Source organism: Hyaena hyaena, unplaced genomic scaffold (genome assembly GCF_003009895.1).
Source record: "Hyaena hyaena isolate Hyena2069 unplaced genomic scaffold, ASM300989v1 scaffold_986, whole genome shotgun sequence".
Lineage (NCBI taxonomy): Eukaryota > Metazoa > Chordata > Mammalia > Carnivora > Hyaenidae > Hyaena > Hyaena hyaena.
In genome coordinates, this window is record NW_024081620.1 from 129,136 (window position 1) to 155,065 (window position 25,930).

Here is a 25,930-nt window from a genome sequence, read left to right on the forward strand (position 1 = left end):
AGGAGGATTAGGAGGAACTTAATGGAGGACCAAGGGGGAGAAGAAGGGGGGAAATAGTGGGGGAGAGGGAGAGAGGCAAACCATAAGAGACTCTTGAATACTGAGAACAAACTGAGGACTGATGGGTGTGGGGAGGGAGGGGGGAGATGTGCATGGAGGAGGGCACTTGTGGGGATGAGCACTGATTGTTATATGGAAACCAACTTGACAATAAACTGTTTGTAAAAAAAAAAAAAAAGGGAAGAAAGAAAGAAAGAAAAAAAAAAACCTTGCTGGTTGGGGATCAGAAGGGCTGGTCTGAAACTTTACAAGAGCCTTAACTCATGGCCATTTACTTTGTGCATGGTTAATTAACCTTCTGCTGTCAAGTTTCTATTGAAGCTGCATGTATAAGAAGTAGTCCTGTTTCAACTTAAGATTAAAGGTCATGAGACTGGATCTAGTTGTGGCTCCTCCATCAAGTTGCATGGCCTTAGGGAAGCTGGTTAGCTGCTCTAGGTCTTAATTTCCCCACCTAAAAAAGAATCAGCTTAGCTTCAATATCTAAACACCTTTCCAGCTATGCAGTTTTGGAAGAATATGCATTTTCTCTTGCATCTCTTCTACCTTTATGGAAGGTGCTAAAGGGGTGAATGGCCACACATCATTACAGAAGGGAGTTAATTACTCAACAAATAGTGTTATAGGTGAGCTGTTTAAAGTAAGAAAATAACCAATATTTTAATCTTTTACTATGTGTCAATATTAATTCCAAGTGGATTAATGAGTTAAATTTAAACATTCAGAAGATCTTCAAAAAGAAGAAAATATAAAATTTATCTTAGATAAGAAAATATTTGCAAAACTTAGAAAGGTGTTAAAACCATGGGGGCGCCTGGGTGGCTCATTTGCTTGAGCATCTGATGCTTGATTTTGGCTCAGGTCATGATCCCAGGGTTGTGGGATTGAGCCTTGCATCTATGCTGAAGGTGGAGCCTGTTTAAGATTCTCTCTCTGGGCTCTCCCCCACTCCCCGCCCTTCTCCCACACTCAGACATGCTCTCTCTCTAAGAAAACAAACAAAAAATATTACTAGATTCTGTAACATAAAAATGAACAATTACATACTTAGAAATATTAGCCAACTTAGAAAAAAAGATCAAACTAGGGACATATTTTCAATAAATGGTTAATATCCTAAATATAATCCCATCTCGTTCCATCTACCTGTTTCACTCAAATCTTGACTGAACTCAACCAAGGAGGAAGTGTGTAACTCTATATATCTGGAAACAACTATATTTTGGTTTTGGATTAGATGATTCTCTCTGAAGGCCTGAGAGACTACTCAATAACTTCTCTCCAGTAGTTCCAGAATGGAAAGGTTATTATTGATATAATAATACCTTGTGTATATATAAAATGTCATAGTATAAAAAAGGGCATTTACTCCATTATCTTATTTTAGTCTTAAAGCAACATTGTAAGATAGCTAAGTAATGATGACTCTAACTTCACAAATGATAAACTAAGGCACAGAAAAGATAAGTAACCTTCCTAAAATCACATCAGGGGCTAAATGTTAAAACAAAATCTGGACCTCAGATTGGGATTCTGCCTCAGTTTTGCTCTCTTTATAGTGAGGATTACAAATTAGAAATTGTCTACATTGCCTTCCAGATTTAAACCAATGATTTATGATAGCACCATGCTCTATTATTGAGGTGGGGACCAGTGGAAAAATAAAAACACTGAAATTTTGCTGTGTTGATGAAAGGAAAACATCCCCCCTAATCTTGATAGAATTTATTGGTTTTGAATACCAAAATATTACTTGCTATGTTTTTTTCAAAACATTTTAGTATTACAAAACTTTTTTTTAACAGAGTACAAAATAGCAGTAAAGTTCTCCATGATTTTTAGCACTACTTATGCTGGAGGTCTTGATTAAGTGGATTCTGAAATCAAAAGTCTTGGAATGTTGCCTCAAAAACATCCTAGGAAGCCTACCCTTTTATTTATTTAAAAAAAATTTTAGGGCGCCTGAGTGGCTCAGTCAGTTAAGCATCTGACTTTGGCTCAGGTCATGATCTCCCAGCTCACGAGTTTGAGCCACACATTGGGCTCTGTGCTGACAGCTCAGAGCTGGAGACTGCTTGAGATTCTGTGTCTCCCTCTCTCTCTGCCCCTTCCCTACTTGCACTCTGTCTCTCTCTCAATCTCTCTCTCTCTGTCTCTCTCAAAAATGAACAAATATTAAAGAAAAAAAAATAAACAGGGTAGGGATAGAGAGGGAGGGAGACACAGAATCCATAGCAGGCTCCAAGCTCTGAGTTTTCAGCACAGAGCCCAATGTGGGGGCTCAAACCCACAGACCTAGAAGGGATCATGACTTGCGATGGCTACTTAACCAACTGAGCCACCTAGGCACCCTGGAAGCCTACCCTTTTAAAGTTTGTCATGCTTATTAGCTCTTAGGAGATGACTTGGTCCTGTAAAAGAAGTATCTCCCTTTTGTTTACTCTTTTGAGTGTTGCAATAAATTTTTCAGGGTTCATTATATACCTCCTAATTCCTCTCATTAACCAATTATTCAAAACTCAGGTCTTTTTAAGTTTATTTATTTATTTTTGAGAAAGAGAACACAAGTGGGGGAAAGGCAGAGAGAGAGAGAGAGAGAGAGAATCTCAAGCAGGCTCCACACTGCCACTGAAGAGCCCAATGCAGGTCTGGAACACACCAACTCACCAATCTGAGATCATGACCTAAGCCAGGTTAACTGAGCCACCCAGATGCCCCTTCAACACTGACTGCATCCATGTCAATTTTGTCTACTTTCCAAGTAGCTTTAACCATGTTAAGTTGTCCAAATTCTTTTCTCTTTCTTCTTGGGAGATTTTTCCTACGGCTAGGGACTGAGCTCTATACCATTTTTATGATCCTATCCCTAGTTTCATGAGTCATTAACAGGTGGAAATCAAGAAACACCTTGTAGTTCACATGGCCCAAGGTATCTCAGTTTGGACCACTATAGTTTTTCAGCCAATCGTAAAATTTAAAGGACAGAAGTTGTGTGGACCTGGTAGTGTAAGACCCTAAGGCTTCAAAGAACAAACTGGGAGGTCCAAAGAAGACATCCAGGTGGCCGACACATTAAACAATGCTCAACGTCACTCATCATCAGGGAAATACAAATCAAAACCACACTGAGATACCACTTCACACCAGTCAGAGTGGCTAAAATGAACAAATCAGGAGACTCTAGATGCTGGCAAGGATGTGGAGAAATGGGCATCCTCTTGCATTGTTGGTGGGAATGTAAACTTGTACAGCCACTCTGGGAAACAGTGTGGAGGTTCCTCAAAAAATTAACAACAGAACTCCCCTATGATCCGGCAATAGCACTGTTGGGAATTTACCCAAGGGATACAGGAGTGCTGATGCATAGGGGCACATGTATCCTGATGTTCATAGCAGCACTTTCAACAATAGCCAAATCATGGAAAGAGCCTAAGTGTCCATCGACCCACAAATGGATCAAGAAGATGTGGTTTATCTATACAATGGAATACTATGTGGCAATGAGAAAAAATGAAATCTGGCCATGTGTAGCAACACGGATGGAACTCAAGGGTGTTATGCTAAGTAAAATAAGTCAGGCAGAGAAAGACAGATACCGTATGTTTTCGCTCATATGTGGAACAGGAGAAACTTAACAGAGGACCATAGGGGAGGGAAGGAGGAGGAATAGCTAAGGAGAGGGAGGGAGGCAAACCATTAGAGACTCTTAAATACTTAGAACAAACCTAAGGTTGACGGGGGGCTTGGGGGAGAGGGGAAAATGTGTGATGGGCATGGAGGAGGGCACTTGTTGGGATGAGCACTGGGTGTTATATGGAAACCAACTTGGCATTAAACTATTTAAAAAAAACCTGGGAGATGACTGGGAGCAACGCCTGAGGACCTCAGTCATTCATTGGACACTGAGCACGTCAATCACTGTGTCTGGACAAATGAGGGTGGAGCTCAAGAGGAGGGCGCGCGGCCCATTGTTGACGCCTCTGGCCCCGCCTCCCATCCACAGGCGAGCAGAATCATTCTGGCCGTGTCCAGTGTCGCCTCAGGGGAGGCCTGGGCGGGCTGCTCCCCACAACCGCCCCCTGCCCTGCCCATCCAGGGCTTCCTCAGGCTCTGCCGCAGACTGCTGTCCCCTCAGCGGCCAGACGTTGGGACGCCCCGATCCATCTCACGTCGGGCCCGTTGCCCTCGGCCTCCCGTCGGTGGCAGCGGGGTAGGCCACCACCATCTTCGCCCCCGGTGTCACCGCAGCCCTGTCGCCTCCCCGGTGAGGTACCCCCTGGTGCCATGTCTGCCTCCGGAGATCCAGGCCAGGCCCCAGGTGACCAGGATAGCCCCCTGGATGAGGCAGGGGCATGGGCCCCGGCGGCTGGAAGCGGCAACGATGTGGCCGGCGGCAACATGGTGGCCTCTGGAGATGGGGTGCCGGCGGGTGGAGACGAGATGGCCAGAGACGGAGTGGCTGGTGGTGATGAGGTGGCCGTTGGTGATGGTGTGGCTGGTGGAGAGGAGATCGCCCGAGACGGAGGTGGAATAGCCAGAGATGGAGACGAGGTAGCCCGAGATGGGGACATAGTGGCCAGAGACGGAGAATGGGTGGCGGGGGGCAGAGATGGAGTAGATGGTGATGGAGTGGCTAGAGATGGAGACTGGGTAGTCGGCGATGGAGACATAGTGGCCGGTGGTGACTGGGTGGGTGGAGGCGGAGTTGCCGGCGGAGACTGGTTGGCCGGAGGTGGAGACGGAGTCGCTGGCGGAGACTGGATGGCCGGAGGTGTTGGTGGAGTGGCCGATGGAGAATGGGTGGCCGGAGGAGGAGATGGAATGGCCGGCGGAGACTGGGTGGCCGGAGACGAAGTGGCCGGAGGTGGAGACAGAGCGGTCGGCGGCGTAGAAGGAGTGGCCGGAGGCGGAGACGGGGTGGCCGGTGACCCCGGGCCCCTCCCTGCCGAGGCTGCCGGTGCAGCTGCAGCTGAGCCCGCAGAAGGCCTCGGGCAGGAGGCGGTGGGTCCCGACGGCGGGAGAGCCCTCGAGGCGGGCGAGGACTCGGACTCGGACTCGGACTTCAGGCCGGCGGACGAAGACGGCGTGGAAGAGCTGGAGGCCGCTGTGGGTGTGCTGGTGGATGCCCACGATTTCCCAGTGGTGGGCTTCCGCTTTATGTTCTTGGAGCTGGTGTACGCGCTGCTGCACCGCGCCTACTACAACAACCACGTCCTCGTGCGGTACCGGCCTCTGCAGCCCAGCGCTCCCCCTGCGTCCCCAGCGGGGCCCGCGGCCGACGAGTCTCAGGGCTCATCCGAGGAGGAGGAGAAGGAGGAGGAGGAGGAGAAGGAGGAGGAGAAGGAGGAGGAGGAGGAGGCCGCCGCCGCCTGGGAGACCGTGGAGGAGTCCTACGAGGAGCCGGCGGCCACCGAGGGTGAGAGGTGGCCCAGGCGGCCGAGGCCGAGGGTGGGGGCACCCCCAGACTGAAGGCCGAGGGCCCGGGTGGGAGCCCCGTGCCGTAGCGACCCATGGCTTTGAGAAGGAAACATGCTGCCCTTTGGCAGCGGCGGCTAACAGAGCCCCAAGCCGCGGGGCAGGTGCAGGTCCGCAGGAGGGGTGTGCAGGAGGGCGGGACGCTGTGCAGGGGGCGGGAGGGGTGTGCAGGAGGGCGGGGAGGGGGCGGAGCCTGAAGGAACAGAGCCAGCCAGTGGCTCACCCGTTTTGTCCATAGCTTTTCAAAATGACGTTTTAATTTTTTTAATGTTTTATTTCTGGGAGAAACCTCTGGGAGGTTTATTTATTTCTGGGAGACCCTCCCCTGAGCAGGGGAGGGTCAGAGAGAGAGGGAGACACAGAACCTGAAACAGGCTCCAGGCTCTGAGCTGGCTGTCAGCACAGAGCCCGACGCGGGGCTCGAACCCACGAACCATGAGATCATGACCCGAGCCGAAGTCGGACACTTAACCGACTGAGCCACCCAGGCGCCCCTAAAAACGACAAGTTTTAAAAAGTTCATCCCCAATCATTATGAACTGATGTGGGAACACTTGTAAATGTGAAATATTCAGGGTTGAGGGACTAATGAGCTTCATCAGAGAATTTGTAGTGGAGGCAAAACATTGTTGCCAGAAATCTCTGAGAGAACATACACAAGGCAGCAGCCCCCGATGATTCTGGGCCCTCCTTCTCCGAAGGGCCAGCAACAGCAGCACAGGGTGGCAGGTTGACTGGAAAGAAAGAAAGTCACTGTGGAAGCGGCCGTGCAGCAGAAGGGGGAGGGCCACGGCAGGGCTGCGTCCACCAGGGTCCCAGCTCTGCTGCTCCGAGTTCCTTCCGCCCTCCCGCTTCTCCCGCGGGTCCACGTCGCTATTCCTCGCGCGTCGCGATATTTCTTCGTGAACGTCTGCTCCAAAGTCTGTTTATTCTTCACGAAAGGAACAACAAACCATCAGCATGAAAACTCCGATAAGGATGCGCAAGTCGCGGAGAGCGAGGAAGAAGCGACGTGTAACAAAAACCAAGAAGGATCTCACTGAGAAGCATTCCGACGCGCCACACACCAGACCCAGAAAAGGCAGGTACCCGACAGCTGTGCCTGTCACCCAGCCATTCCCGGCATTTACCTGTTATTGACAGGGTTTTGGGTTTTTTTAATGCACCCAGTAAATTAAGGAGTTGGTTTAAAATTCATTCCAAAATTCAGTTTTACCTACTTACGATGTTAATAGGACACTCAGGTACTAGTAACAGAAACCACAGTATATTTTGAAATCTATTTCACGGCTCCTCATTCGTTCTTGTGAGGTCTTTTGTCGTCTACCCCTAAGACGACTAACTAATGGTACACGTATCGGTAACTGAGACCGGTCCTGGTGTAGAAAACGGTGACCGAAGCAGCGGCTGAAGTGGTCGGGCTGTGCGCCGGCGGGGTCTTCATCACCCGGCCCACGACATGCAGCCCCTCGCGCTCCCTGGAACCCATGCCTTTTCGAAGGCGATTACATGCGAATGGCGAAAAGGTCCGAGTTTCAAGTAGGACCGCAGTTACCGATGAACGCCTAAGGATTCACGTGTGGATTTTTGTATTTTCGGTGACAGTCCAGAGAAACTTACAGCATGGCCATTACTTCTCACTGAATTGCTAATTAAGTCTTGAGGTATATCTTGTCTTTGAATATATTTAAATGATTCACATTTGATTTTTTTTTTTTTTTTTGCATTTTCACAGCTATGTATGTCACAATACCAGCCTGTTTCTCCTCCGGTAGATAGGGAAATCGAGGGTCTGGGAGGGTAAGGGAGTATCATTTGTGGAATGAGCATAGGCTTTTAAGGTGAAGAGATTTCCTTAAATCCCAGAACGGCCTCTCAAGGGAAAGAGGAAAGCACTGATGGTTGTTAGGCCAGAGGGAGACCAGGTTGGTCTGAGCAGGTGATCGAAGCCATGGGCCCCACGAACACCCGGAGCACAAGGTACAGGTTACAGGTGAAACTGGGTTGTTCTCTCCTTGTTGACAAACAGCCCGCAGACGTGGCAGATACACACAGGGCTGTTTTCATAGGTTTGGAAAGTCGCTGTTGCTGCTTAATGCTCTATGATCGTTAATTTTCTCTCGTTTCATCCTGCAGCTGGGAGGAACGAGAAAAGATGAAGAAAGAAGAATCTGTGGCTCATTGTTTTTGGTTTTTCATTTTTTAGAAGCGCGTGGGAATTTCATTAACACCAATGTCATTCTGAACCGCATCGCCCCAAGAGTGATATCCAATGAAATCTGCCTTTTCTGTTACACTTGACAGTTATGTTTGACAACATTTGTTCTCATCAAAAATAAGCTTGTTTTAAATTTATAAACTGGAATGAAGGCAGATTTTATTTAGATAAATTATCTGAAATCTCTCTTTTACCTCTTTGTTTTGGCACACTCTACCTTCATTAAAAGCTATCACTTCCTACCATTTGGTGAGCCTGTTTTAAATTATTTTATTATAGCCCCAAATAAGTTAAAATGTCAAGTTTAAAACAATTGTTGGAGAGACGGAGACGGAGGTCAGGTCTTCAGAGCCACGCTGCCCAAGACGTGAGTAACCCACTGCGCGTGGCTGCCGAAACACGCCTGCTCTTATTTGAGGCACGCCGTAAGCAGAAAACTGACATAACTCACTGATTTTACACTGATTACACAGCAAAGTGATACTTTATTAAGTGAAAATGTGCTATTGAAATTAATTTTGCCCATTTCTTGTTACTTTTTTAGTGTGGCTATGAGAAAACTTAAAGTGCCACACATGAGTCACATGGTCACGTATATCAGATGGCACTGCTCTAGCGTGTGGTTCGGAAGGACACCTCGCGGGTGGCCCAGCTGGCCTGGAGGCCACATGGTGCCGCTGAGCGACCCAGACACTGATTCACAGGGCAGTTCTCCAAGTTTGGTTAAGAGCCACAGGGGAAGAGGAGACTCACCTATGGTAGAAGCAGCCTTAATTCACTGGCTTGGGACTTGCTGGTAAACTGAACAGGACAGCTAGGGCTGGACTGGGGACAAGGCCAGAGCTCACAGGGGCCGAGACACAGAGGGGCTCACACTGGGTGAAGGCAGGAAACTGCAGAAGGGAAGAAGCCGATTCCAGAAGGATACAAACAGGATACCATGTATCTCAAGTCTAAAAGCACATGCAAAATGATCACCATGTACTGCTTGTGGATACAAACATCTGGAGTAAAAAGCAAGCATAGGAGAGATGCATACAAATGTAGCATGTGTAACGGCATGGGGGGAAAGGTACCTAAATCACTTAGGGTGGTGATGACCTCCTGGGGAAACAGAGGGATCCTACTGGGGAAGGCTCCACAGAGGCTTCAACTGTATCTGCAATGTTAAATTTCTTAGACTGCGCAGTGGATACAGAGATGTTGATAGAGTATTATAATTTTGCATAGATTTGAAATATATCATAATAATGATAAAAAAGAAGAAAGGGAGAGAACTGACTTAATTTCTAGAATATGTTTAAGAAAAAAGAAAGATAAAGTCATAGTTGACTCAAACAGAGGATCAGAGAAGGGGAAAGGCCATGGGTTTCAGACAAGAGGGCTTCATCTCTGCATTTAGTTAAGGCTTCCTAGGTGCCCCCTTGGTAGCATGAGATACCTTCTCTCATGTTCTGTGCTAGCACATCTTGTGTTCTAACATACAAAAAATCTAACACATACATATATCTCCCTATTGCACCAACACCAATCCCTGGACTGAACCTCTGAATGGTTGGGACCTTAAAGAGTTTTAGTCTTTCTTGCCCAAAGCCCTAATTAGGTGCTTAACTAATGTCTGCTAAAATGAAGTGAACTTAACACTGCCACAACTCTGTTTTCTGGTCACCAGTGTTGACATTTTAAAATGTATTATCAAGGGTGCCTGGGTGACTCAGTCGGTTAAGCGACCAATTTTGGGTCAGGTCATGATCTCTCAGTTCCTGAGTTCAAGCCCCGTGTCGGGCTCTGTGCTGACAGCTCAGAGCCTGGAGCCTGCTTCAGATTCTGTGTCTCCCTCTCTTTCTTTGCTCCTCCCCAGCTTATGCGCACTCTTTCTCTCTCAAAAATAAACATTAAAACAGGGGATCCTGTGTGGCTCAGTTGGTTAAGTGTCCGATTTTGGTTCAGGTCATGATCTCTCTGTTCCTGAGTTCAAGCCCTACATCGGGCTCTGTGCTGACAGCTCAGAGTCTGGAGCCTGCTCAGATTCTGTGTTGCCCTCTCTCTCTGTTCCTCCCCAGCTCATGCTCCGTGTGTGTCTCAAAAATAAACATTAAAAACATAAATAAAAAATAAAATAAAACGTATTATCACGTAGTGCTCTTTATGTCTAGAACCACATGGCAAAATAAGAAGGCAGAGGGCTCTTTGTCACTGAAAGGGCAGGCCAAGGTAGTGTGATTTGAGGGTCCTCAAACTGGTCCTGATTTGTTAGTATTTATGCTGTGTTACTTGTAACATACTACTGCTTTTACCCAAGCAAGAGGGACCTGTGTCCTGAGCTCCATGCTGTAGAGGCCCCACTTTGGTCCTCTTCCAACCTTGCTCTTCCCTATGGGACCAGGATCCTAGTCCACGGGGACGAGGGGGATGCCCTGCTGCAGATGCTCCAGTTACTGGGCACCCGGAACAGTCCAAGCCTGCTGTCAGGGCCTGTGTGCTCCTCTTGGAGCTGTCCTTTGGGGGTGGGGGGATGATTCCATAGCTGGGGGGGATGTGTGCTCACAGGCCCAAGGGGACAGAGTCGTGTGCCTGGAACAGGATGGGGCTTGCTCTACCAGATGGCAGGGCGGGGGTGGGGGTAGGTCAGCTCTTCCTACACCACTGGAGCAGGACTTAGAGGGGTATGAGAATTCTAAGTCCCAACTAGCCCTTTCAGGTCATTATGAAGGTACATTTGTCATGGAAGGAGAGAAACCATTCAATAAAACATGCTACATTTGGTGATTTATATATTTCAAATATTCAGACATAGGGTATGAGGATGCCCAACCAAACTCTCTTTCTGACCCCTGAAAATTTTACAAATGTTACAGGAAAGCCAAGTTAAACCTTTTAAAAAAAAAAATTTTTTTTTTACATTTATTATTGACAGAGTGAGACAGAGCATGAACAGGGGAGGGGCAGAGAGAGAAGGAGACACAGAATCTAAAGCAGGTTCCAGGCTCTGAGCTAGCTGTCAGCACAGAGCCTGACACAGAGCTCGAACCCACGAACCGTGAGATCATGACCTGAGCCAAAGGCGGACGCTTAACTGACTGAGCCACCCAGGCGCCCCAAGGAAAGTCAAATTAAATATCTGATCTATCACTCCTTTCCCTTCTTCACTCCATGTTACACTTTGTTACCTGAGCACAATGGGGCCCTTTCCTTTTGATAATGGTGTGTTCCAATATCCTGTCTTGTTATGGGACTTGGATCTAGTCCCTGAGCCAGGCTGGAGTACATCCACCATCATGCCCCCTCTACTTACCGCCATCTGCATTCTCTGTCCCACTCATCTGTTTGTTCTCCAAGTGTTTGTACACATAAAAGCCTCCTCTTCAATACCACTTTCTCCTCCATACAAATACACATCTGGAAGCCATCAGCTAAGTCAGGCACACTTGTGTGGAGGTCCTGTATGCCCTGCACAGTCTCTTTTTTTTTTTTTTTTCTTTTTAGTAATCTCTATACCGAACATGGGGCTCGAACTCACAACCCTGAGATCAAACTTCATATGCTCTTCTGACTGAGTCAGCTAGGCGCCTCTGCCCTGCACAATCTCTTAAGATCATTTTGCTTCTCTAACAACCCCCAGGTCTTAGTTGTCAATATCCTATTTGATTTCCCTCCCTATGTGACAGATAAGACAGACTACACAATAGGTTCTGTTGTATTTGTTTTTCATACAGCAAAGATCAAAGGAGCTGAATACTTGTAAGAATGTGCCTCTGAGAATTAAAAAATAACCTCTTCATTTAAAAACAGAGTTGTTAGCTATGTGAAAAAATTATTAATGGAGAGCTTTCAGAATAAGAATAACAGAAGAGAGGTCCACACTGAGAAAAGAGAGAAGAGAGGTGTAACAGCCAATCTACCAGGATCACCAGGGTAAAGGGAATCTACCTAAATAAACTGTTCACTATCACAATAAAAGGCAATCAATTCCAAGCAATCCAAACCCCAGCATTATCAAAACAGCAAAAGATGCAGTGTCAGAACAATAGGTGTTTTATAGAGAAAACACAAAGCCCAGCATATGGTTGTATAGTGTCACAGTATACTATCACCGGCACAATCCAGGACCCATTGATTTTTCTCAGCCAATCCATTTAGAACTTAAAGGCATAGCTACTATGTGTAGGCCTACATTTCTGTTTAAGCAAAGGAGCCCCAAGGTGACAGAGGCAGATGCTGAAAATGTGAAGACACTTCTGGGTCTCCTAAGAAAATGAGTTAGGCATTGCCCAGGCCTCCAAAGGGAGCTCTCAGTGTTTGTTGGTGTTTGCGGTATAAAATAAAGGAAACGACTTGGAGAGGAAAATTTAACTAACTTCCAGTGAACCTAGATAAAAACCTAGGGTGGCTTCTGCCTCAGAGAGCCAGCCTATTAGCCAACTGACTCTTAGGTAAAGACGTCTACATCTTTACTCCCCTGCCTGGAAGTTCTTAATGGCTGCAGTGCTACAAAAGAAATAGACTATGTGGCAGGATGGGAAGGGAGGAGTCAAAAATCGTTGGGAGATATGATCCGTTCCCTCACAGCTCACTGACTGTTCCCCTCACCCTGACCCTTCCTCTCCCATTCCCACTTCTGTTCTTCCCTCCTCTCTGTGGCTAGGGGTGAGTGGCTTGCCAGGTGATGGGAGCTGTCCAATCTAGTAACGTGTTTTTTCAAAGTTTTTATTCAAATTCCAGTTAGTTAACATACAGTGTAATATTACAGGTGTACAATATAGTGATTTAACACTTCCGTACAACAGTGCTCATCCCAACAAATGCCCTCCTTAATCCCCATCACCTATTTCCCCTAACCCCCCACCCGCCTCCCCTCTGGTAACCATGAGTTTGTTCTCCATAGGTCAGAGTTTGTTCCTTGGTTTGCCTCTCTTTTCCCCCTTTTTTGGTTTGCCTCTCTTTTCCCCCTTTGCTTGTTTGTTTTGTTTCCTAAATTCCACATATGAGTGAAATCATATGATATGTGTCTTTCTCTGACTGACTTAGTTTGCTCAACATAATACTCTCTAGCTCCACCCACATCATTGTAAATGGCAAGATTTCATTCTTTCTGATGGGCAAGTTATATTCCAATGCGTGTATGTAAGTGTGTGTCACACACACACACACACACACACACACATTACATCCTTATCCATTCATCAGTTGACAGACACAGGGGTTCTTTCCATCATTTCAGCCTACTAACTTTTGAGGTCTGTGCCTCTAAAACTGAGGGCAGAAAGACACTGACTTAATTACTTAAAGGCTCAAGTTAATTGTTCTATGGCTTTGTGACTGCAATTTTGCTTTTACCCACAGCCATGGGAAGCAGAGGCTGCTGAGGGGAAAGGACTAGAAGCTTGGCTACATGGAGTTCTCCACCTTAAGGTTGGAGCCAGGGCCTAAAACATCTTCAGTGGCCCAACGTCCTTCAATGTGGTAAGCTTGCTGTCTGCCTGATTGAAAGCACAGTTTTTAGCATCTTTAAAACACTGAACTTCATCAGGGTCTTAAGTGCTTCAACAATAGGATATTTATGACATGCAATACATTTCTGGGCAACTGGAGAGGACCACGTGGCATGGGAGCAAGAAGCCAAACACTAATGGACTAGTCATAAGAGTATAATAATGCCCAAGAAACATTCTGCCTCATGGGAAGGTGCTCATGGCAGCCAGACCTGGAACAGGTTAACATGGGGCAAGTTCAGAGAGCTCTGTGTAAGTGCTCTGTGTATTACTGTTACCCAGACTGCAAGCACTGGGGCCCCCAGGGATATGAGTAAGGTGTTTCCATGGCCAAGCGGGCTGACTGGGGAACTGGTCTTATAAAGCTTGGAGTAGCAACCAAAAAGCAAAATGTTTAACTAAGCTCATAAAGTCTAAAAGACAATCCCTAGATCAAAGCCTCTGGACTTTTCCATCAGAAATACTTTACTTAGTCAAGGAAAATGACAATCTCTTAGTAACATCAGGGCAACATTTTTCCCTCCCCTCTTCTAAGCACACTGTCCAAAGATCAAGATTTTGTAAGTCTACGCAGTGCATCCAGCATCAGGCCTCTTCCCTGAGAGCAGAAACCTCATAGGCCATGGTGATGATTCCAATAAAAATAAGGTGTGAAGGCCATATGCAGACAGTCAAGACCGAAGCAGGTTTAAAAAAACTATTAATGGTGATAGTTATTCCAAATAGACCAAACAAGTCTTAACAAACTCAAGAAGATTGTAGTTATATCAAGTATTTTTTTCTGACCAAAATGGTATAAAACTACAAATGAGTAACAGGAGGAAAGTTGGAAAATTCACAGATACATGGAAATTAAACAATGCCCTCTTGAACACTTAATGGATCAAAGAAGAAATCAAAGGGAAATGAAATAATATGTTGAGCAAATAAAATGGAAACACAGCATACTGTAACTTATACAATGCATCGCAAGCAGTTTTAAGAGGTAAGATTATAGTGACAAATGCCTACGTTAATAAAAAAGAAAGATCCTAAACAACTTTACATTACACCTCAAGGAACTAGGAAAAAAGATCACAAACTAAGCCCAAAGTTAGCAGAAGGAAGGCATAAAAACAGACACATAGACCAATAGAACAGAATGGAGAACCCATAAATAAGCCCATGTATATATGATCGGCTAGTATGAGATAAGGGAGCCAAGAATACTCAAAGGGGAAACAATGATCTGTTCAATAAATGGTGTTGGGGAAGAATGCAGAAGAATGAAATTGGACCCTATCTTACACCACTCACAGAAATTAACTGAAAGGAATTAAAGCCTTAAATGTAAAATCTGAAACCATGAAACTCCTAAAAGAAAAGTTTCCCTACAATGAGCTCCTTGACCTTGGGTCTTGACAAAGATTTTTTGAGTTTGACACCAAAGCATAGGCAACAAAAGCAAAAATAAACAAGTGGGACTACATCAAATAAATAAGCTTCTGCACAGCCAAGGAAATAATTAACAAAATGAAAATGCAACCTATGGAATGGGAAAAAATGGGATATATTTGCAGATCATATATCTGATAAGGGGTTAATATCCAAAATATAGGAGCGCCCGGGTGGCTCAGTCAGTTATACATCCCACTCTTGATTTCAGCTCAGGTCATGATCTCACAGTTCGTAAGAGCAAACTGTCTGTGCTGACAGTGTGCAGCCTGCTAGGGATTCTTTCCCTCTGTCTCTGCTCCTCCCCTGCTTGCACTCTCTCTCAAAATAAACTTTAAAATATATATGGAACTCATAAAACTCAATGCCCCAAATACAAATAATCCAATTAAAAATGGGCAAAGGACCTGAAAAGACATTTTTCAGAAAAAGACATACAAATGGCCAATAGGTACAGAGAAAGATGCTCAACATCTTTAATTATGAGGGAAAGGCAACACAAAACCGCCTTGAGATATCTCCTCATACCTGTTCAGGTGGCTATTATCAAAAATTCATGAGATGTAAAAAAAAAAAAAAAGTCAAGAGATAACAAGTGTTGGCAAGGATGTGAAGAAAAGAGAACACTTGTGCACTATTGGGGAGACTGTAAATTGGCATAGCTACTATTGAAAACAAAAAAGATTCCTTGCAAAATTAAAAATAGAACTACCACATGATTGAGAAATCCCACTTCTGGGTATATAGCCAAAGGAAATTAAATCAGGATCTCAGGGAGATATCTGGACCCCTATGTTCACTGCAGCATTATTCACAGTACTCAAGACACAGACACAATCTAAATGTCTGTGGATGGATGAAGAGGATGTATGTATGTACAATAGATATTAATCAGCCACAAAAGAGGAGGAAATCCTAACTTCTGTGACAGCATGAATGGATCATGAGGCCACTATGCTAACTGAAATAGGTCAAAGACTGTACAATATCACTTATATATGTGGAATCTAAAAAAGCCAAACTCATAGAAATAGAGAGTAGAATTGTGGTTGCCAGGGGTTGTAGGGCGAATGAAGAGACATTGGTCAGAGGGTACAAATTTCCATTTATAAGTTGAACAGATTCTGGGGATCTACTGAAGAGCATGGTGACTATAGTTAACAACACTATACCATATCCTTCCTTGCTAAAAGAATAAATCTTAAATGTTGTCAAAACAACAAATGGTAACTGTGGATATATTAACTAACTTTATCATGGTAATCATTTCACAATATATATATACACATCAAAGCATCACGTTGTGCACCTTTAACTTGCACAATGTTATATATCGATTATGCCTCAATAAAGATGGGGGAAATATTAATGAGCTATCAAGTCAAGAAAAGATATGGAAGGGCCTTAAGTCACATTATTAAGTGAAAGAAGCCAATTTCCAAAGTCTAGATATACTATATAATACTCTAAAAAATGCAAACCTATGGAGACTAAAAAGATCAGTGGTTGCCAGGGGTTGAGGAGAGAAAGAGATGAGTATGTGAAGCACAGGGGATTTTTAGGGCACTGACCCTATTCTGTATGATATGTAATGGTAGATACTTGTCATTATACATTTCTGAAAATCTATACAATTTACAACACCAAGAGGGAAGCTTACTATAACCTATGAACTTTATGTGATAATGACCTGTCAATGTAGGTTAATTGATTTTAACAAATATACCAGTCTGGTGTGGGATGCTAATGGTTAAGGAGGCTGTGCATGTGTGGGAGTGGGGGTTATATGAGAACTCTCTGTATCTTCTGCTTAGTTTTGCTCGGGACCTAAAACTGCTCTAAAAAATAAAATCTATTAAAAAAAATCCATGGACTCCCATATGCCAATGTATAAATCCATGAGTTTATTCTATTTTTCCTTTCCCTCTCTTCCACATTTTTTAAAGATTTTAACATTTTTTTAAAGATTTTATTTTTTAAATAATCTCTACACCCAACCTGAGTCTCAAACTTACAACCCCAAGATCAAGGGTCATATGCTCTACAGACTGAACCAGCCAGGTGCACCCTACATACACACATACCTAGGAGTAGTTGTCTCTGCTAAAGAAAGGTAGAGACAGCCCTAGTCATAGCATGCAATAGGAAATGGGGGTGTCCTAGGAAGAACCTTCCTCACCAAAGGACTTCCATCACATCACCTAGGTCTGTTCTCTGGCTAAAGGCAATATCCCTTTCCTTTCCCCCTCCCCAATTGGGTCAGCCTTACTTAAAGCCAAGGACCCTCTTAAGCCTTATGTAAATTTTAACACAGGCCTTGTGGATACAATTCATTGCTTTTACTGCCCTACCAAGGTAGGGGATGCTGCCATATTTTGAGTTTAAGTTCCCCTTCCTCTAGGAAACTTTTCCTGAGAAAAGCCAACACATTGTAGGTCTTCCTGACTGACTCTGCTGCACAGTTGAGCGAGTCAATCAATATATGAGACCGTAAAGATGGAACTATTTCACATGCAATCCTTCTCCCTTGAGACCTTGTCACTGGAGATAGTGACCTGCTTCTCTGTCCCCAGCAATGTCCCATACAAGTCACTGAATATGCATGTGCAAGTAAATATTTATTAATTTATCCAGGATGGGTAAGGCAGGCTGCTCTGTACCTTTCAGAGACCCTAGATCATACTCATTTACTTTGGGGCTGGTTAATGACCCTTCTGTTGTCAAATGTCCCTGGAGCTGGAACAGACAAGAAGCATATTTATCTCAGATTCAGATTAGAAATCTTGGTTTTAGTCATGGCTTCTCCATTGATTAACATGACTTTAGGAAAACCAGTTAGCAACTCTGGGCCTCAGTGTCCCCATTTGAAAAAGAATGGGCTTGGACTCCAATCTCTCTTCCATTTAAAGGGAGAGGAAGGGGATTACTCAACAAATGATGCCAGAGATTAACTGTGTAGAAAAAAAAAAACCAAAAAGTTCATATTGAAAAATGAAAAGAAAATACAGATGACTCCCAACTTACCATGGTTTGACTTATGATTTAAGGTAGGCTAGGCTAACCTATGATGTTTGGTAGGTTACATGTATTACAAGTATTTGGGGCTGATGCTATTTTCAACTTATGATGGGTTTATGGGCATGTAACACCATTGTAAGTCCAGGAAGATCTATAGAAACCTGACTGGTCTTATCAGACGGTAAAGAATTTTGAAAATTTAAAGAATACGGAAGAAAAAGAAAAGGAAAACATTGGGAAACTTTCTACATGAAAAAGAAAATTAATATACTTAGAAATGTTAACAAAGGTATGGGGTACCTGGGTGGCTCAGTCAGTTAAGCATCTGACTTCAGCTCAGTTCATAATCTCACACTTCGTGAGTTCTAGTCCTGTGTCAGACTCTGTGCTCAGAGCCTGGAGCCTGCTTTGAATTCTGTATCTCCCTCTCTCTCTGCCTCTCTCGCGCTCATGTTGTCTCTCTCTCTCTCTCTCTCTCTCTGTCAAAAATAAACAATAAAAAATTTTTAAAGAAATATTAACAAAGGTAAGGGGCAAGCACAAATGGAAAAAATTACAACAAAAAGAATAAATGGTCTATCCTACCCTCAATTTGATAGCATCTCTCTCTCTCTCAGTCCTTGACAAAAGGGAAGGCAGGGGGTAAACTCTGAGGCAGTAGCCAGGAGGAAAATGTTTAAGTAATTAGAGGGCTGTTACTACGTGCCTGAGTAACTACCCAACAGCAGCCACCCTGTAAATTAGACAACGCCATGGGGTAGGCAGGACAGGGGTTGTTACCCTAATTTTGTAGATGAGAAAACAGGCACAGAGAGGCTAAATGAGATTGCCAAGTCATAACACCTGCTAAGTTTCAAAACCGACTTTGGAACCCAGCTGGGCTTCTGCCTCAGTTGACCCATTTGTGGAATGAGGAAGTTGGATTAGAACCCTGGTTCTCAAAGTGCATGTTTGGACCAGAGGCAGCAGCCTCCCATGGGAACTTGCTGGAAATGCAAATTCTCAGGTCACCCCAGACCCTGGAAACCTGACCCTGGCAGTGGGGCCCAGCCATCTGTGGTGCAATAAGCCCTTTAGGTGATTCTCATGCACACTCAAGTTTGGAGAACCGCTGGTCTGCATGATTTCTAAGGTCTCTTGCAACCTGAAACTTGTCCATTAATATCTGAGCATTAACCTGCAGGACATCTTGTACAAAGCCATGCTGTCTTCTTGATCTGGAACCAAAAGGTTAAAAAAAAATAAGGGTCCTTGGAGTTTGTGTTAGTGGGAGGAAATACTCCTTCCCCCGGTGGAATCTATACCCACCGTGTTTGTTAAAGCTACCTATCTTCTTTGGGGTGCCTGACTGGCTTGGTTGCCCATGTGACTCTTGATCTCAGGGTCATGAGTTTGAGACCCATGTTGGGAAAAGAGTAATTTTCTTAATGTTTATTTATTATTTGGAGAGAGAGAGAGCAGAGGAGGGGCAGAGAGAGAGGGAGAGACAGAATCCCAAGCAGGTTCTGTGCTCTCAGCACAGAGCCTAAAGACAGGCTTGATCCCTGGGAAGGTGAGATAGAGACCTGAGCCCAAATCAAGAGTCCTTAGCTTAACCGACAGAGCCACTCAGGAATCCCAGGAAAAGAGTTCATTTTAAAATAAAACTGCATTTTAAAAGAGCTACCTATCTTAAATCATTTGCATATGACATATTGGTAATCATAAACTAGGTCTTTCTTCCTGAGGTCTGCATGGAGAGGAAAGCAATGAGCCCCTCCTCACAGAAGCAAACTGGAGGCAATGTGGTAGGCAGGGTGATGAAGAGAACGCCTGTCATTCACCCCTTCACCCCAAATGAGCTTAGATCTAGAGCCCTAATAGCAGTTTAAGCTTTCCTGAGCTCTTCCCCAACTTGCACTGACCTTGGCCAGATTTAAATACCGGCTCAAGGCTGACAGGGAATCCACCAGGCAAGGCTCTCCACCAGTGGTGGCCGGCATGCCAACCACAGCCTATCGTCCTCACCCCAGCAGCACTGCCGCCGCCACATCCTCCTTTGCTCTCACCTGTGTCCTTGCTTCCCAGACATAGCTAGTGAGGAGGTACCTGGGTGCTCCCAACATGTCTGACAAAAGTGACACAAAACCAGCTCCATCTGCCCAGCCAGGAGAGCTGCTCTGAGGGATGGAGGGGGAGGAGAGGAAAATGGTGTTGCCCTGGGAATGCTGAAGACGTTAACCCTCATGCTGTGGAGACATTTCATGAAGCTCAAGAAGAGGGAGCCGGCCACATGACACCAGAAAGATAGAATACGGTGCTGAGGGACTGCCCATCCTCTTTCCCCACGGACACCCTCCTGAGCCTCCCGTTTTAACTAGGAGATGGAGGACACTGGGCCTCACAGACAAAGATGAGGAAGATAAAGGGATTGATATGGGGAAGCAAAACACCCTCAAGCTACGCTCAGGAGGCTCTTTTCTGCCAGGGAGGTGGTGGCACTGGCATCACAAGGGGCAACAAACGTGGGTGGCCACTTTGTTGTTGAAGACTGCATGAAGAAAAAACTTCAGGAAACGCAAATCTCTCATAAATGTTCTCAAGCCCACCTAGAATTCATCCAGTGCATCCAGCAGTTAAAGCCGTCCGAAATGGTGAGGTTGAAATTGCTCACAAAAAAAGCCAAATTTCATAAAGTTGTCATGATATTTTTAAAAAGTGCTTGTATCTATCAACCTCTACTTGATAAAAGTTGCAAAATCCTCAATGCAAATTATGAGGCTACAGAAAGTAAACGCTAATGGAAGATAGGTTCTGAGGAGGGAGTCTGTGAAGAAATGAAGAGAGTTCAAGGAAGCATCAAAGCCTGAAGACACAAGCTCTCCTAAAGGAATTCCTCAGTTTGGGTTAATGTTTAAGAACTCAGAAACAGTTCAGAAACATGGTGGGCCATTCTAAAGCACCTAAAAGGTAACAGACTTAAGTTCCCCAAGGATGGTGAGGATGAGTTTCACAGAATTTCTCTTTGAACCCAAAGACTATTTCTCAAACGGGGTGTTGACTAAAACATATATGTTTAGTTTAGGCCCAAATGATTCTGGTCCTTCTCTCTTTGGGACTTGAGAGGCTCTGTAAGATGCTGAATACATTGGAAGAAGGCAGGAACGTCACCCAGCCAACCATTAAGCTTCAGAAAAACAAGAGAAATGGAACTCCATGAAGACTCTACAAATAACCTCCAGGTACTCTTTTTCAATTACCTTTGTATTTCCGAAATGCCAGAGTTGCAGATGCTAGACAGCTAAAACTGATGAACACTTTCAGTCAGGGCACCTTTTCCGTGATCCTAAAATCCTAAAATCGGTATTACGCTTCACTGGAGAAGCATTTGATGACTCACAGTGACTCAACATTCTCCAGTGTGTAGAAGACGATGTGGGTGAGGAGGACAATGACAACGATACGATACGATTACGCAGACATGATGCAGACCAGGAAGGAGCATCTTAAAGCCAGCACCCCTTTGCAGAGTGCAAGCTACAGTCAACTGGGTGTGTGTGTATCACTGGCCAAAAGCCGAAATGTGACTATGAGTTGCCTACAGCCTCATCTTTTTACATTTCTGGAAAGCTACATAGAAGCTTTTAGGGGTTTGTAATCCAGTGCTTTATTCTCAGAATTTCAATGGTCCTCACTTTTGCACCAGATATAGAATTCACTGCATCCTTGAACATCCACAGTGTTTGGTTCTTGGGAAGTACTTTTGTCATAGCTGTAAGACTACCGCTGTAAATATCAGAATACTTAGGGACCAAAAGTGGTTTTAAAAACCTTGCTGAGAAACCAACGCAAGCAGTTTTCAAGCCAGCTTGCATACTTGTGCCTTCCTCTCACATGGTGGAAATGTAGTCTCTTGTCACAACTAGTGAATGATGCCCTTTTAACCTTACCGTGTGTGGTTAAGAGTTCTAGTCAGAACATATTTGATGACTATTAGTTTGTTTGAGGATTTTGGTACTGACTGTTAAAAGAAACTTAGTCACGGTCAGGTGATTAACCACTGGGGTGTTAATAAAATCTTGTCTTCATTTTATATTTTATCATAAAGTACATTTAGCCTGCTAAAGCAGTTTTATATCACCCTATCTTCTAGGAATGCTATCTTTTCACCATTTGGGAAGCCTTTTTCAAGCTCAAGACTTTTTTTTAATCATAGCATCATAGCATATCAAGAAAATCTTTGAAACTTCACTTAAGGGAACCCCAAGCATTCATTCAGAGTATGTCCCCCCACCAGCCATTCATTGGATCTTGACATTCCCCTCAATGGGCTATTTCTTTGGGCTGACAACACTGTGTGTTGATGTAACAAGCAATTCAAATCAGCATCTGCACATGATAAAACTATGTAAATGCTAGTAATCATTTATTAGTATCTTTTTACTGAGGCTAGAGACACTAACTAATAGGAACAGGAAAGAAGGGTGGTGCTAAGTGGCTGTAGATTTTGCTAAGAACCTCACCTTCCTCACTATCTTGCTGAAAATCACCTGAGCAAAAACAGTGTGAAATATATCCTCTTCTCCTCCATGGTGGCAACAATTGATGGCTTTATCTTCCCTCAAAATGTCTGACAGGCAACTCTAAAAATATATATATAATCTAGACATTGTACAGTCCTTGCAAACATGGTTCACAACAAATTATAACCAAATCACCCTCGCAAGCCCCTTTTATAAGAAAATTCTGGAGCCATTCCTTTTTTCTCTCCTCAGCAACTTTCATCATTTATTTGAGGCTAAATAAACCTAATGAAGAGATGCCTTCCAAATAAGAACAATGCCCATGATCTCAAGGAACACCCACCCTTTCCTAATACTCATGAATCCCACCTTGGAGACTGATTTACTAAATAATGCGCCAGGCTTCCCTGCCATTGACTCTTCAATAGAGGCTCAGGGAGAAGATGAGGACTTCTGGATAGATAGGCTAGACCAGTGTTCCCAAACTTCACTGCACATTGCATTCACCTGGGGATCTTTTTGTTCTTTATTTATTTATTTTGAGAGAGGCAGAGACAGCATGAATGGAGGAGGGGCAGAGAGAAAGAGGGAGAGAGAGAGAATCCCAAACAGGCCCCACACTGTCAGCACAGAGCCCCATAAGGGGCTCAAACTCACTAACCATGAGATCATGACCAGAGCCAAAACCTAGAGTCAGATACAGGTCACTTCAGTCAGTTAAGTGACTGACTTCGGCTCAGGTCAAATCTCATGGTTCATGAGTTCAAGCCCTGTATTATGCTCTGTGTTAACAGCTTAGGAGCCTGCTTTTGATTCTGTCTCCCTCTCTCTCTGCTCCTCCCCTGCTCGCTTACTCTCTCTCTCTCTCAAAAGTAAATAAACATTAAAAAAGAGATGCTTAACCGACTGAGCCACCCATGGGAACTAAACTGGGGAATCTTTAAAAAAAAAAAAAAAAAAGGCTGTTTCCCACTCCCAGACATTCGGATTTAATTGCAATGGGGTGCAGCCTGAGTATCAGGAGTTTCTAAGTCTCCTCCTACCAGTGATTCTAATATGCAGCACAATTTGAGAACCACTGAGGCAAATCCTCAAGCTTATCAGGGTTTTTTCTGTGTATTTTCTGAAAGTTCCCGGTTTTGTTTTGGGTAGTCATATGCAAGTTAGGGTGTGTGTTTGCACACATGCAATTTCAGCTTTTTTTCTTTTCTTGAGAGTGCGAGCTTGCATGCACAGGGGAGGAGCAGAGGGAGAATCTTAAGGAGGTTCCACACTCAGTACAGAGCACAACACAGAGCTTGATCCAATGACCCTGATCCTGAGATCATGACCTGAACCGATATCAAGAATCAGATGCTCAAACAGCTGAGCCACCCAGGCATCCCAACTTAAGCTTTTTTGATAGGAATATAGTTTTTCATTCTGTGCGTTATGATTACCCTTATGTTAGTTTTCTATTCCTTTGCATTTATTTTCATTACTAATGTGAATAATTATTCTCCCTCCCCCCAACGAAAACCTAAAGATCACCTGTGAGCAAATCTGCCCAAAAACAGACATTTGCAAGCCACAACTGTTCTAGTATAACCTAGGGAGACCAATCTGGATTTTCTTTCCCGTGCCCTGCTCCTCCTTGAGAATATAAACATCAGGGGAAACCTCTGGGATAGGACGGGCTGCAACGAAGCACTGATTTAAAAATCAGTGATTCTGTTCAGAGACTTTGGCTGCCAGAAATATTCAATTATTCCCAGATAAACAGAAGTTGGGCAGCTACTTATTCCTTTTGTAAAATTTTTTAATGTTTATTTTTGAGAGAGAGACAGAGTACAAGCAGAAGAGGGGCAGAGAGAGAGGGAGACACAGAATCTGAAGCAGGCTCCAGGCTCTGAGCTGTCAGCACAGAGCCCGACATGGGGCTCGAACCCACGAACCATGAGACTGTGACGTGAGCCGAAGTCGAATGCTTAACTGACTAAGCCACTCAGGTGCCCCAGCTACTTATTCTTTTATCTCTTCACTGTGTTAGCCCTAATGCTGCTTTCTAGAAAGACTGCTGCTGGGAGTGGGGTGGTGAATGAATATATCTGTTTGTGTAATATAGTGACCTTGTTTTACTTCGATGTCTAGAGCCCTGGAAGTTTGGGGGAGGTGGGGAGGAGAGATTCTAGAGCTCATTTAGACCAGTCCTTCCCAGTCAGCTCTGTCACTTCTTGCCATGTGACTTTGGACAAATCACCTAACCTTGTTGTACCTGCTTCTTCATTTATAAAATGGAGAGAGTACTAGCTACCTCACAGGGTTGTTGTGAGCATGTTTAAATGAGATAATACTCAGTATAGCATGTAGAAGAGCTCCTAAATCAGAAACTGTTTGGCTAGCCATCCTTATTAGTTCAGACCCTTTGGCAAAGCTTTGTGCGCATTTAGCTATTTATCCTAAGGGTCCGGTAAGGAAGTTGTCATTGCGCTTTTCACGAATGAGAAGCAACTGAAGCTCAGAGAAGTTAGCAACCCACCAGGTCATTCAGCCAGTAATGTGTGGAGCTGTGAGATGAGCCCACCTGCATCTATCCCACCCCAAAGTTCACACGTGCTCATCCTACTCTGCCCTGTTGTTCCAAATTGTATGTGGAAGGAGTTCAGCTGGCATCATCGTCTCTATGCCCGAGGCTCAGGCACGTGAGGGCATGTTAGGCGAACTGGTAAGTCTGATGTGTGCAGAAAGTATGTCTGCATAGCACCCGGGGAACTCCAAGTGAGAAGTCAGATCGTGTTCACTGCAGTGTAGGATAGGATGGCACAACAGAAACCTATTTATTACCTATTTTTTTAAGTTTATTTATTTTGAGAGAGAGAACAAGGGAGAGTCAGAGGGAGAGAGAGAGGGGGAGAGAGAGGGAGAGAGAGAGGGAGAGAGAGAGGGAGAGAGAGAATCCCAAGAAGGCTCTGTGCTGCCAGCACAGAGCCCGATGCGGGGCTCAAACTCACAAACTGTGAGATCATGACCCGAGCTGAAGTCGAGTCAGACGCTTAACTGATGGAGCCACCTAGGCACCCCCAGAAACCTATTTTTAAGAAATATTGAGGGAAAAACCTCATCCTAAGGGAAGAGGGATGCAGGAATGAAGAGTCTGGGTTAGTAAGCCTATCCTAAGTCATCAGAGTGACATGATATTTGAGAGCAGCACCATGTCTTATGTGCATGAATATGTCCTAGTAAAATGGAAAGAGTTTTTTCACTAAACTCAAACATCAGTGATCCTAGCAACACTATTTGGGGCTCCTCTGACAGAGGATAACTTGATTCAGAATGCCTGCCCCCCCTACATACACACATCTTCAACTTTATCATAAGCAACTCTGGGAACGTAAGGTGAACTAACAGAGCAATGGCACCTATCAACAGAGAACTTCTATACTCATAGCAAGACACACTATGGCCATCTGTGCTGGAGAGGCTATGGAGCCTGATGAAACAGGGCTAGGATATGAACTGACACTACCTTACCAGCAGAGTGACAGTATCCAGTGAGCCAGTAGATCTGTGAAAAATACAATGCCCAGAGAGAACCACTGGATCAAGTGAATCAATAGAGTGCCATGAGGTACAGAATAAAAGATACACACATCTCTTGGATATCTCAAACACGGAGCAGATAATCAATTTTCTTCAAGCCCCCTGCCCCACCATATAAAATACACAAGTTAGACAGCATGAAAATTCGTTCA

At 44.5% G+C, this 25,930-nt stretch overlaps 1 protein-coding gene across 1 annotated transcript; it reads left to right on the forward strand.

Moving 5' to 3' along the window:
* Nucleotides 1–4,284: 4,284 nt before the first annotated feature.
* Nucleotides 4,285–7,976, forward strand: LOC120223384 (cancer/testis antigen 47A-like). The gene is made up of 3 exons (XM_039221463.1): nucleotides 4,285–5,476; nucleotides 6,478–6,616; nucleotides 7,672–7,976. Exons 1-2 carry the CDS (start codon nucleotides 4,345–4,347, stop codon nucleotides 6,576–6,578), a joined length of 1,233 nt encoding a protein of 410 aa, XP_039077394.1. The 5' UTR covers nucleotides 4,285–4,344; the 3' UTR covers nucleotides 6,579–6,616; nucleotides 7,672–7,976.
* Nucleotides 7,977–25,930: the final 17,954 nt, after the last annotated feature.